The sequence below is a fragment of the Stigmatopora argus genome, chromosome 6, assembly GCF_051989625.1.
Source record: "Stigmatopora argus isolate UIUO_Sarg chromosome 6, RoL_Sarg_1.0, whole genome shotgun sequence".
In the NCBI taxonomy this organism is placed as follows: Eukaryota; Metazoa; Chordata; class Actinopteri; order Syngnathiformes; family Syngnathidae; genus Stigmatopora; species Stigmatopora argus.
The window spans coordinates 13,680,257-13,694,462 of NC_135392.1; the positions used below are offsets into that span (position 1 = coordinate 13,680,257).

Genomic DNA, 14,206 nt, shown 5'->3' on the forward strand with positions numbered 1-14,206 from the left:
TGAACTCTTTTTCTTTTTACTTAAAAAAATGTTAACTCCAGTGTCAATGTAAATTCATAATTTACACTGCCTTAAATTGAATATACAAAGCATAGGTTTATATATATATATATATATATATATATATATATATATATATATATATATATATATATATATATATATATATATATATATATATATATATATATATATATATATATATATAATATAACTCTACCTGTTTGCAATCCTACTGGTTTTACATCCACTTTCATACGTCACTGTCAATGAGCTAAAACAGGGGTGTCAGACTCGGGTTGGTTCGTGGGCTGCTTTAACGTCAACTTGATTTTACGTGGGCCGGACCATTTTAGATATAATATTTATTGTAATATACTTATTTTTTTATAAATGGATTAAAATAACTGGATTAAAAGCCCTGAATATTCAGTTTTTTATAAAACAATGTTTATTTGAGCTTTTTTAAAATATATTTTTAGATTTTACAAAATGATTTTTGAACTAAAAACACAGAAAAATTTGATTAAAAAATTACAATTAATGATTTAAAAGGGGAAAAATCAGGAAATTTAATATACATCTGGACTCTTCATTTTAATTTGATCCTAAAACAGAAAGTCGGCACTCATGATTTACTTTCCCGGGCCACACAAAATGATGCGGCGGGCCAGATTTGGCCCCCGGGCCGCCACTTTGACAGATGTGAGCTAAAAGATGTTGTCAAAGGATAGGCTGCAAATGTCCACTTAAGACAGTAAAAGCACCCTTCGTATGCTGGCGTGGGAACACGCTTTTGCAAATCTCGCTATGAAAACAAATTAGATCCATCTTAAATTCTTAAATTCACCAAAGAAACGCTTATTTGGAATGTTGGCAGAAGGTGGAGCATCCAGAGGGGAAAAAAACAAAAGTAAAGGTAGATCTTGCAAACTTCAAAGGGATGTAATATCATGAAATGTTTATCCTGTCTGTTTGGAAGGGAAGGAGTGACTGGAGTGGTGCTTATGACAGACTTGTGTGGCCAAGTAAATCAGATAATGCTGAGCAGGGGTGTATTCATTGCATTCTGTCAGGCATGTGTCATCCAGTCTGCTATGATTTTCACAAATCAGTCTGTGCCAGCACTGTTTGTTCATCAAGGTGCCCAACTCTACACACCTAATGAAAAATGTGATTACTTGAGAGTCTTGGCGGCTACAATAATTATTTGGTTCGGCGCATACTGGAGGATTTGGATTCGTACTACACTTGGGATTTAAGGATTACAATTGTCTCTAAAAAGAGTTTAGCATTTTTCAGCCCATGTTTACTACGATTAAAGCTGCTAGTGTTTATGTAAAGTTACACTTCCATACTTGAGAAGACACACACCTGTCTGGTTAAATATACATCATTCTTTCAATGTTATGTAGACAGCCTTGAACATAAAGAAAAAAATATGGACAAGAAACAAATAACCACTGACTTTTATAAATTTAAAATGGGTGTAAAGGCTGTCGAGGTGAATTAGAAGGAGGCAGGGAAATTCATAGAGCTCACAGAGAAGAGGTAGAGTGGTGGTGGTGGGGGGCGGGTTGCTCCTGGGGAGTCTGGTGGTTTCAGATTTCTCTACTCTTTCATTTCTGCACTCCAATCACATGCATTGAATCTCTCTTACTTTCTCTTTCCCTCATATTCTCTCTCTCCTGACCACTGGGATTCGTCTGCACACCATCCCATTCCAGCCAAGCCTCAGCATGTTGTAGGCAGCTGGCACAGACAGGAAGAAAGCAGCGTAGAAAACAACAAAGAAGAGACGTGAAGTGAAGGGGAATCCGAGGAAGGTAGGGGCATCAACAACATACTGTATTTGTGAGTCCAGGGAAGGAAGCCTGCATTTGTTTTATTATTTTGTCTCTTGGTTGCATGTTTTCGGGTTAGATCATGGATGTGAATTTAAGTATACTTCTGTGTGTGCTTAGGCTTGTCATCCTTGCTGATGTGACTAATGGGATTATGGATTTTTTTGTAAGCGGTAGTTCACACCAGTGTTCCCCAACATGAAACATATACATTTACATTAGCCAAAATCTCAATATCGGCCATTTAGGATTAAAGTCACAAAAAGTGGATAAGCAGGTTAAATGTGTTTTCGGGGTTACAGGTGCTGTGGTGCCAATATTTCATCTGACATTGGGCAAGCGCTTAACTGGTCGCAGGGCACATAGACTGACAAAGACAACCATTCACTCTCACATTCACACCTGTATACAATTTAGAGTCTTCAATTAACTTAAAGTGTATGTTTTTAGAATGGGGGAAGGAAACCAGAGTATCTGGAAAATATTCACACACACACACACACACACACACACACACACACACTGAGAAGGTGCAATTTCCACACAGGAAGGGCAGGCACTGGATACGAATTCTTCACCTTTGCCCTTTGAACTGCAAGATGGTTGTGCTACTGCCAGCCTTCTCTCATCATCCTGGCTTATCAATAACTAAGAAAATAAAAATAGCCCACCCCCTTTTGCACTGGAAGACCACTGAAATCCCCAGCCTCTCTCTCTCATATCTGACATTTGTTGTGAGGAAAATAAGAGTTAAAAAAGAACAAAATAAAATGGTCAAACAGAATGAAATAATTCATTTGTTTCATTGTGTGGCCAATTATTTGTAATCGAGATAAAAATAATGCATGTTCAACATTGGTTTTCTCTCCCTCTTGTTTAAATTCTTCTCATTGTGGCCTCACAGGCATTGGCATCCACTCAACGGAGTGGTTTGGAGGGGGTATGCAGTGCGAAAATGTGAACTAAATTTAAAAGTGATGGAGGGCAGGGTTGTTTCAAACAGAGGGTCAGTGGGGGAGCCCGAGATAGAAAGACCCTTGGAGGGAAAGAGAGACTGAACAGATGTGGGTGTGTTTGTGTCAGTTCGGGATTTTGCCGGCACGTCTGGAAGAATTGTAAACACATAAAGGAACACATTCCTTTTCTTTAGATACACAAGTAGATGCAAGGGTTATATGCACATACTTCTGTTTGTCCATAGTTGTGAATTACAATAGCGCACTTGTGTTTTTAATACCTGGATTGTCAATACATAATCCAGTGAATGCAGGAAGATAACAAGAAAATGAGCAACCTATCAAAGGTCATATTCAAACTCAGTATTTGTCTATCCTTGTTGGTAATGAGGACATTTGTCATATCGTAAAGAAAATGTTATTAATTTGTAAATTTGTAATTTTGTTCTGTTGTGTATGAACACAGTGGACTCCATTAGCAGACAATCAAAACAGCTCCTCACGCTCCCTTTAAATTCACAGCACATATATACACCTCTCGTTGAGAGATTTTTGTGTGCAGCGGGCTAGGTCTACATATGCAGAAGTTTGAAACCCCACAAGATTCAGAGATTAGAGTATCTGAATATTTAGATCTCTTACCACCTATCACATTTTATGGTAACACTGACTAAGCTATTAAATGTTGACTCAGGAGTCGCTGCTCAGACTTGTAAAAACATTTGGATGGAAGTGTTCATTCAAGGCATCTGAATGCATTACAATGGATTGAGTCCACAATCATGCCGTGACAAGTAGAAGGCGCTATCAAGGAGGTTAATACCATTGGGCTCTAGAATTAGTTACCATCGCAGCTCTTCTTATGTTGTGTTAAATAGTAGGCTTTAAATCACAGCTATGTATGATTTTCAGTCACAACTGATGTAAACACAGCTTCTATGCTATGACAGCAAGTAAGGAATGTGAATGTGAATTTTCAGTCACAGCATACAAGAGACCAGCTCATAAGACAGCATAACATCCCTAAAAGTACAGGGAGAGTTATTTACCATAAATAAATAAAGGTTAAATTAAAATTAAATCTCTTGCCGAAGCTCACGTATCAATTTAAATTCAAGAGTACTGTCCGTAGAGCAGGGGTGTCCAAACTTTTTGCAAAGAGGGCCAGATTTGGTAAGGTGAAAATGTGTGGGGGCCGACTATTTAGCCTGACATTCTTTGAATGTAGTAGTAGTAACTAACCATGGAAATTTGACCGTTATGGTTTTTTTACGGTGGAACAAACAGAAACAAATAAATCCGTTCCTCTTGTTTGGCCCTTCAGACTCTGGAGGTCCAGAAGCTCTTCACTCACGTTCATGTCATTGTCCACTCCTCTTAAAAAGATCAGTAACTGAGCGGTGTCGGACGCATCCGTGCTTTCATCGCACGCTAACGAGAAAAAGTCAAACTCAGTTCCTTTTGCCTCTAACTGTCTCTTAATATCTAATGAAACGTCTTCAATTCTCCGTACCACAGTATTACGAGCCAGGCAAATATTGGCAAACTCTTGCTTCTTCGCGGGACAAATTTTCTCAACCATTTTCATTACACAGTCTTTAATAAATTCACCCTCAGTGAAAGGTTTGCAGTGCTTTGCAATCAGCGTTGCCACGTCGTAGCTTGCCTTTGTGGCATTTTCATTTGACTCACGGACTCTTGTGAAAAAGCTTTGCTGTGCCGTTAAAACAGCTTCCAGTTGCTTCACTTTTTCACCGCGTTTGTTCCCAGTTAGCTTGTCGTAGCTAGCATGTTTCGTCTGGTAGTGCCTCTTGATGTTGAATTCCTTGAAAACAGCCAGTCACTTGGCAAATTAGGCAGACACAGTTGTTTCGTATTTCAGTGAAAAAATACTCAAATTTCCACTTGTCCTGGAAGCGGCGGCCCTCGCGGTCAACTTTCCTTTTTTTGTTTACAGACGCCATGTTAGAAATGTGCCGGGCTGAAACGATCACGCAAGGTCAAGGGTCACGGCGGCCAGAGTGCGGCCACAGGGCTACTGCCATCTTCTGGTGAAATGAAAAATATGAAAAATAGCTTTTTGTACACATGTATTTTATACTGTGGTCAACAGTGCTGGCGGGCCGCATATTATTGATTTCATGATGAAAAAAAAAAAAAAAAAAAAAAAATTAAAAAAAAAAAAAAAAAAAAAATTCATGATAGAGGCCGCGGGCCGGTAAAAATTTGTCCACGGGCCGCAATTGGCCCGCGGGCCGGACTTTGGACATGCCTGCCGTAGAGGATATGTTAAATCAGGGGTCTCGAACTCAATTTACCTGGGGGCCGCTAGAGGCCGAGTCTGGGTGAGACTGGGCCGCATCAGGATTTCCACAAGAAAAGCACTGATAAAACTTTCCAACGTTATCAAATATCTTTATTTTTTAACAAAAAATAATGAATTAAATAAATTAACTTAAAGATGAATAAAAAATAAATCAATCAGTAATATAAAACCAAATAATACAAATGAGCATACAGTAGATATACACTGGCTGGCTAAGTAGAGAAAATGAATTATTTTTATTCCGTTTCAAATGTCTGTATTAACAGCTCTTTAACCTTTAACTTTCGGAACTTGAATGGAACATTGAACATTAAATATTCTGAACACGGCTTCTTTTGCCTACTCCTTGCTGCTAGAGACCTGGCAGCGCTTCTTCTCACATAGTCACATTTGGCTTGAGGGCGGAAGCAGTGGAGACCCTCAGTAGAGCTTGAAGATGCTCATCAGTAAGTCTGGACCTATACTTGGACTTATTGAAGTTCAAGGTGGAGAAGAGCTTCTCACACAAGTATGTGCTCCCAAAAAGGCACATGGTCCGCTTGAACCTTCGGGAAAGTTCAGGGAAGCTGGGGGTCAACTCTCTCAAAAATTGCCCAAGCTTGTCTGCTTCTCCACTCACCTCCCTGAACTTGGCTTTGAGTGCAGAGTTGCACTGCAGGTCAATGAGCTCCATTTGAAGCTCAGGAGGGGCATCTTGCACATCAAAGGAGAAGGGGTCCGCAAAAATTTGAAATGTGGCTTTGTGTGTCTTGAAGTCTGCAAATCTGTGATCAAATTCCTCCTGTAGCTTCGAAATGGCCTCAACATACTTCTCACCACTGAATGGTGTGCCTGCATCCACGAGAGCCTTGCATGCTGGGAAATGGCAAAGGTTTGTCTGAGAGAGCTGGGCTTTCCATAACACAAGTTTAGTGCAGAATGCTCTCACGTTGTCATAGGCAGCACTGACAAGTTGCCCCTGGCCTTGTAGCTTCTTGTTCAGTACATTAAGCTCATGTGTGATATCAACAAGAAAAGCCAAGTCCATGAGCCATTTGGGATCACTTAGCACAGGATCAATCAACTCACAAACGGCGTAGCTAGCTTTGACTGCTGCATTACTGTCTTTGGTAGCCTTCTTGAAGAGATCCTGTTGCCTCAGAAGACGTGTTTTAAGACTGGCAACCTGGTTGGCTCTCTCATCTCCCTGGTATTTTTCGTACTCCTCAGCATGTCTCATAGTACAATTACGTTTCAAATTGTATTCCTTGTGCACCGCAACTTTTTCAGTGTAAATGAGACACGTCGGGGTGCCCCTGTGTTCAACAAAGAAATATTGCACTCCCCACTTTTCTTGAAACTGTCTGTGCTCATCACCGACCTTTCTCTTCACGGCAGGCTTTGAAAGAGACATCTCTGGGGCTCTGTAATATGTTTTTCCACTTGGAATGAGTCTCGGGTTGATCTTTCACATTCAGTCGCGCGGGTTTGTGGCGCATGTGCACTTTCGCTCTCCGTTTCAATCGCGGAGATGGCTACAGACACTGACACAGGCTGGATCACGGATCATAGCGCCTCATTCAGTTCTATGCTGAGAGCAGCGGAGGAGTGTGCGCGCCGAGCGGAGTGATCGGCCTCACGGCTTCTCCTCCGCCCAGCTGATTGGAGGAATGAATGAGTGAGTGAGCGAGGCACTGGACAGCCCGGCCGATGTCCCGCCCTCCAGAGCCGTATACCTCACCGTGATTGGTTCATTCAGCTCCGAACCAAAGTTCCCTCTAATTTTTTGTTGGTCTGAGCAGAAAGACAACCTCCCTGAGCGCACTGAGTACCAGTGTGAGCGACATCATCGGTACTCGGATGATTCGCTTAAAGACGTTTCGCCGACGGACGTTTGACAGACGGGCAGGTCGCCGAATGGACGTTCCACCGAACGTTCATTCGGCCGAACGGAGGTTTCGCCGAAACGGGATTCGAACGCTCGCCCCGCCGGATCGTGTGTGTACAAGTTTTTCAACCTCGGCCCGCGGGCCATATACGGCCCGTTAGGATTTTTAATCCGGCCCGCCGCCGGTGTTTTCCAAATTATAGTAAAAATCAATGTTCGTCTACCATCAATGGCAGTCCGGGAATAAGCACTCTTGGGCAGGCAGATGTAGCAGAACCGAGCCGTAAAATGACAGCAATCGGGTCAAATCCATCCTAAAACAGCATTTAATGATTAAATACAAATACTGGATGATATCGCGATGGAGGCAAAAAAACGTCTATAGACGTCCATTCGCCAAACGGCTCAAAATGCTCTCAAATTCGGTCAAATCCAGCTGAAAACAGCGTTTCATGATTAAATACAAATACTAGTATTTGTATTTAATCATTAAACTAACAAATACTAGTACGACCTGTCCGTCTGTCAAACGTCCGTCGGCGAAACGTCTTTAGGCGAATCATCCGGTCACGACATCATCATTGCTCGCTATCGGCACACCAGTATCACACCTGCCACAAGCAGGTGCATGTCAATGTTCCCTCTAATTTTTCATGTAAAACATGCTGTAAAACAAGAAAAACACGAGTGGACAGAGCTACTGCCATTGGCTGCCACTTAAACGGCGCCATCATGGGGAAAGGGGTAAAAAAAAAAAAAAAAAAAAAAAAAAAAAAAAAAAAAAAAAAAAAAAAATCGATATTTCATATTAAGACGGGGGCCGCAAATTATCGTCCCGCGGGCCGCAGTTGGCCCGCGGGCCGCACGTTTGAGACCCCTGTGTTAAATAGAAAGCACTATGTGAGTGCTGCTTTTTCCCACCAGAGGACAGCATGAGTTATCTCGTGGCTCCTTGTCCTTTTCCACTAACTGATTGAGTTGCCAAGTGAGACAGATGTCTTTTGTTTGTCTGTGCCGTTTGCCCTACTGCTGAGTATTTCCCCCCAAAATATAACAGCAGGTGATTTGTGGAAAGCACTTGTTATAATTCCAGTGGCAGGATAATATTTATACACTTACACCCAAGACAAAACATGGGCTAAGATGCCGTGCCGGGAGAGCAAATTAGTGAGCTAAACACCTCATTAAGGCCAGTTGTGGGCTACCCTGAAGTATTAAAGCTGACCCAAAAATAAGACAGGTCAGTTTCTTCTTGATTCTTTATTTCTTTTAACCAATTTTACCAAATGCAATGTAGAAATTCCCCACTAAAATGCAAAAGATTCTACGGAGGCAAATGATAAATGAACACTAAGTGAATATGTAATGTCCTCATTTGAGCCATATTGCACATAACTGATATACCTTGTTTATTTCACTTAAAAGACATAAGATAATCAAATCAACATTCCTTTTCCCACATATTTCCAGTTATGAAAATAATAATGTTTAGAGTTTGTTTTTCAAATTACAGATTGAGTTAGGACTTTTTTGAAGGGCAATGTATTTTCTCACCAAGCAGCAATGATTATTTCCAGTAAACTGAAGCTCAATGACTTGCATGTTATCAACAACTAATTAAGCCAAGGAAGTTTCGTTTAGTTTATTTCACTGTTACGATAATGGCCTGAGGTTATCCTCGTTATGGAGTAAAGGAAAGGGGGTCTGTTTGTATGAACACAGTGTGAGCTGCATGCTTGCCCACAGCGATATCAGTCTCCTGATAGAAGACTTTCAGAGATATCACATTGCATTTACACAGAATATGAATCAGTTAGTTGAGAATATTTGAGGATCTTGACTGTCCTCTGTTCTAACTGAGAAAGCATGTAAATACCCTACTTTATCTAATTTTCGTTTCTTGGTTCATTGCCCAGAATTTGTGAATTGTTAATACTGTATTTGATGAGTGTGTGTTTTTTGGTAAATGTTTCCAAATTAATTATGAAGCATTGTCTTTCACTGTCTTGTGATTGGAAACACAAATCACATTTGGAGTCATTTTAAAATGTTGCCAACAAACTTAAAAAAGAAAGTTTAGTTGAGAATCTGGCAAAAGTGGCACGACCAACCTTAATTGTGCTTTCTGCCTTTCAAGGGCGTTTTAGTTCATTTTACTTAAAGTCTCTTGGCTGTGAATATTCTCATTCACCCAGGACATTTCATTCTTGGGATAAGTGGACTGTTCTGGTTGTCTTTGAAGACATTTTGCCTCTCTTCTAAGCAGGCTTTGTCTGTTCAATAAGATTATGTAGTTGGTACAGTACTATCCCTGTCAACCTGTTAAGAAGCAACAAAATCATCTTTACTGATAAAAAAAACCCTACATAATTTTACTGTATGGCAAGAAATTCAACATGTCTTAATTGATGTATCTGTTAAATGGGGGTAAATTAATGGGGTACATATTTGAGGGGATGAATTGAGCAAATTTCCAGATTTCTTCCCATTTACCCATAACACAAAAAACTGCCGCTATACCAGGAGCATGTGTATCAGTGTGTAAAGTATGCATAGGGGTGTGTAAAAGACATTCTATATGTGTACATGTACAGTATCAGCTATGGGATAAGTGAATACGCTGAGTGTAGCATTTCTTTGGCAGAAAGCAGGGAGTGTGTGTCCCTATGTGTGTTCGTCTGACCGAAGAGGAGGGGGCTAAATAGAGAAAAGGGGGAGGGTGAGACAGGTGAGGAAACCAGCAGCAAAAAGAGAGGGAGAGGCATGCGGTCTGAAGGAGAAAGAGGGTGGCAGCAATATGACTCCCTCCCCTTAGCCATCTTTTCGCAGCTTTACCCCTTTCTATTCCGCTCTACATCTGTCATCCTTCTGTCCATCTGTTTGTGCTGTCCCTCATACTTTTTGTACATGAGTGAACCAAGGGAGGATGCTGAAGTTCCGTGTGGACAGGAGAGCAAGGTAAGGTGGTGACAGAATGGAGGAGGTAACATTGTGGGCTGGGGCAAGATGAGAAAAGAGGAGGTTAAGGAGAGGATGGACAGACGGTCTTAGGTCAGAGATGCCTGCAATGCAGTAGCCATCAAAAACATCGCAGAATGATAAGCTAACTGTGGTTACGTAAGGGTCCCATGCTTTGTGTAGTGGGGTGTAGAAAACAGCATCTCTGTAAATGAATTTGGGAATCATGTGGCTGTATGGTGACTGGCTTTTGCTCAGTCTCCTCCTCTTGTGATTTGCTCGTGGCGTTTTCTAGGGTCCTGTCAGAGAGCGCATATAGTATACAGTGTGCTGTTTATCTGCGGGGTTTCTGCATCATTTTTATATAATGTGATCTACAAATTAAAGACACTTGTGAAAGTAAATTAAGTCTATTTACGCTGGCATGGTTTTATATGAAGGAATGTATCCCATGCTGAAACAGTAAAGCAGCATTTTGCTGACAACAAAAGTGAAGTCGGCACAAAGCATGAAGTAATTTTTTTTCTCATATGCTTTAACTCACTGGCTGTCATTGACCAGAAAATAAATACTTATGTGTTTGGATTGGATTGGATTGAATAACTTTATTCATCCCGTTTTCGGGAAATTTCATTGTCACAGTAGCAAGAGGGTGAGAAAGCAGATACAGGAAAGGCATTTTAGACATAAATAGACAGGTAATAAGTAAGTTAATAAATAAATACATGAATAAAGATATAAAGAAATAAATAAGGCTGTTGCTGATATATATATATATATATATATATAAATATAAATATATATATATAAATATAAATATATATATATATATATATATATATATATATATATATATATATAAATATAAATATAAATATAAATATAAATATAAATATAAATATAAATATAAATATATATATATATATATATATATATATATATATATATATATATTTACAAAATATGTATACATATACAAACATCATATTTTCTCTGGGATTAGGAGTCATCATACTGTTGACAAGGAGAAAAGGTGTTTTCTCTGATTAATCAACTACAAGGAGTGTTCAAACTTTCTGGGCAAGTAAAATTCGCAGCAGGAGATGAATGGTTTAATGTTGGCATGTTGAGGGATATGTTGGACTTTGTCATTTCTGCTGACCACCTGTCTGCTATATTTACTATAAGTGTGTCATTACAGTAATAACCAGGTTAGCTCAATCTTACCCCAACTGAACTTGGGCAAGTGGCAAGCTACACTCCTGATTAGTCATGCTAATGAATCACAACTACTCACAGTCTTTAATTAACATAGAGCATGTATTTTTGAATGCGGACACAAAAAACTCACGCTAGAAAGGATAAAACCAAGAATCAAACACCCAGGCCAAAAAGATGCCCCATCATAATTCGATTCTGAAACATGTGGCAGGATTTTATCATTTTCAGGAGTGGAGTTGGCTTGTTTGGCATAACATCTGGCAGTTGTTAATAGCTTTTTGTACTTCGTGAAAAGAGAGAGACTTGTGCGTGTTGATCCTCCCCTCGACTTAATCAGCAGCTGCCTGTAAATAGGTTTGTAGGTTAACCAGCATGCACACACATGCATGCATGCACACAACACACAGAATTATTCACTTGTACTTGAAAATATTATTTCTGTTATTCAGGAAGGATGACATCCTTGACTTTGACATTTTCTTTGTGTGGCAACCTTTGATGACAATATTCACAAACTGTATGCAATTATCAATGTGTGGGTCTGCTGTGCTCTCATAAAGTGATTCAACTGAGTTGAGTCATGTCATAAAATGTAAAGAAGCTATGATCAGCTGTGAGCCAGCGTACTTTATCGTTGCCTAAACCAACACATGGATAGAAAGAATGTTTCAGGTGTAGTAACACATGAATCTCAATGGTGATGAAATAGGAATACACCCAAAAATGTCTTGGATTAAATGTAATAATAAGCTTTTATATTTTGTCAGTGGAGTGAGATTAAGAGGTAGGGTTTGTGACGTCTCCTTTTTTATTGTCCTTAAGATGTAAGTCAGTCTCTCACTCGACTGGATATAATAGTCCCATGAAATCACACTGGCATTTATGGGTGAAAGTTTCCCAGTCATTTCACATCCAACTAAGGCTTTTAACATTATAAACACACTTTACTGTATTGATTTTGAGTTCAGCAGGAGATCTCTTCTTCTTCATTTCATTTAGTTTTATTTGAATTTATTTTATTTGTCTAAAATGTCTATGCATGCAACACAAAAAGTGGGAAATATCTCTATGTATAAAATGTGTAGTACACATATGTCATTTGTTTTTTTCACGGAAATATGCTGCATCTTCCGTGTATGTAATAAAAATAAGTATTTGATTGACCTAAATCAACACCATCATTAAAGAAGCAACAAAGAGAGCCCATACCAAAATTACCCAAGTAATTATTATAAATGAAAGAAATTTGAATGTCAAAAATTACATCTTATCTTATTGTTATTTTAATCTCTAAATCATTCATCTCTCTGTTTGCAGTCAACATGACACCAGTGGACCAGCTGGACCAGGAATGAACACAATCCAGCTGCAAGAAACTGCACCAATACACATCAATCTGCAGTGAGTCAACACTCGCTATACGCAGTTTAATTTCTCGTCATAATAATTCTGTCTCACGCTTCACACACAAAACCTTCTTAAAGATATTGGAATTCAAGACCAGCAATAATAGGACAATGAATCACCCTTGCAAGCTGTGTTCCAGGACATTTCCATTGTGATTTACAAATGTTTTACTTTAGGGTGCTGAAAGATTAGATAACAGTAATAAGCTTTTCATTAGGTATCTGAGGCTATAACAGGTCAGCAGTGGATTGCACTCTGCATTTCCAATAAAGTATTGGAGTACACACATACTTCATTGGGAATGTAAAAAAAAATGTGACTTGTTTCAGCTGCCTTTGTTGAAAACCACCCAAACCGCAAAAGTAATTTATTACATCTTGACGTCTTTTTGTGTGTTTTTTTAGGAGCTGTGATTTGATGATGAAAGGGAAGGTGAACACTGCTACTGAGAAAAGCAATCACACTAAAAGTACAAGCATGGTGTCAGACCTGTCTCAAGAAGTTCAACCTTGTGCAAGGGTAAGCATGACTATATGATGTAAATGTATTTTGGCTTTGTATAATGCAACCCCATTTTTGGAGCCAAATCATGTACATGTTACATGGATGTACAGTGATGTTACAGTAAATAAAAATCAGTAAGAAAAGTGCAAAAGTGCTTTTTTGCTGTTATATTTTTTACTCTTAATTTTTACAATGCAGTTTTTTGTAAATTGAAAGCACAGTGACCCCGTGGTGTACCCACCTGAATAACTCTGCTGAAATTTGTGCTTCGAATCTCAACTTCTTCTATCCTCAAAGAGTATTCTTTGGTGCTTTCTTAGCCCTAAGTATGGCAATCTTAGCATTTTGTCTTTTCTCTTTTCCTGTCTGGCAGACATCCCGAACACCAAGGAAAGCAGCTACATTTGGCAAACGCTCCAACTCCATGCGCAGGAATCCTAAAGCAGAAGTCACCAAAGCAGGATGGCTGTATAAGCAGGTACATTTTTAGACCTCCTGGAGGAAGGTCTAAAAGCTTGCTTAACTTTTTGTTCTTCTTCATGAAGACAAATATTCTTTTTTTTTCATGGATGGATCGGAATAGAATTAACCGGGCATATCCTACACATGTACTACTTTGGTACCTCGACATACGATCGTAATCCGTTCCGAGACTGAGATCGCATGTCGAGCTTTTCGACTGTTTGCTGTTGTATTGCCTTCAAAATATTCCGAAAATGATGCACACAAATGTCCTCACAATAGGATAACGCACGACCACTTGCCAACGAGAAATAGTCTTTAAAGAACGATCGCGGGACCTTCTTTCCTTAGAAAGAATAACAGGAAATGCAATAGCTGAGCTTCCCACGTATTGATTGTGGGTAATGAAGTTTTATTCTGAGAAAGGGTGCCATTGGCTATTGGTGTTGTGTGCACGAGTATGCTTCATTACCCAGAAATCCCTCTTTTTGCCTGCGCTTGCGCGTTGTGCATTTCCTGGTCGAAACTAGTCTGAATAAATCGTTCAGTCCTCGTAGATATAGTAGTTATACACAAAAGATATGCGGCAAAAAGACAGTGCGCTACAATGATAAACAGCCTCTAATGTCATGGCCACCTTGCTTTGTCGCATCTCGAAATT

The 14,206-nt window shown here is 39.5% G+C and overlaps 1 protein-coding gene across 14 annotated transcripts in view; it reads left to right on the plus strand.

Moving 5' to 3' along the window:
* The window catches only part of plekha6 (pleckstrin homology domain containing, family A member 6), a 56,556-nt gene that overhangs the window by 13,146 nt on the left and 29,204 nt on the right, over positions 1-14,206 (plus strand). For 5 of the 14 annotated variants that reach the window (XM_077602519.1, XM_077602516.1, XM_077602518.1 and 2 more), the window contains exons 1-4: positions 9,807-9,951; positions 12,490-12,573; positions 12,984-13,098; positions 13,457-13,561. In XM_077602519.1, the coding sequence (XP_077458645.1) occupies positions 9,920-9,951; positions 12,490-12,573; positions 12,984-13,098; positions 13,457-13,561 (336 nt within the window). In that variant the 5' untranslated portion in view covers positions 9,807-9,919. Of the gene's footprint in view, positions 1-1,727; positions 1,827-9,803; positions 9,952-12,489; positions 12,574-12,983; positions 13,099-13,456; positions 13,562-14,206 lie in introns of those variants that run through there. The other 9 variants (XM_077602511.1, XM_077602509.1, XM_077602510.1 and 6 more) reach the window with 5 other exon arrangements.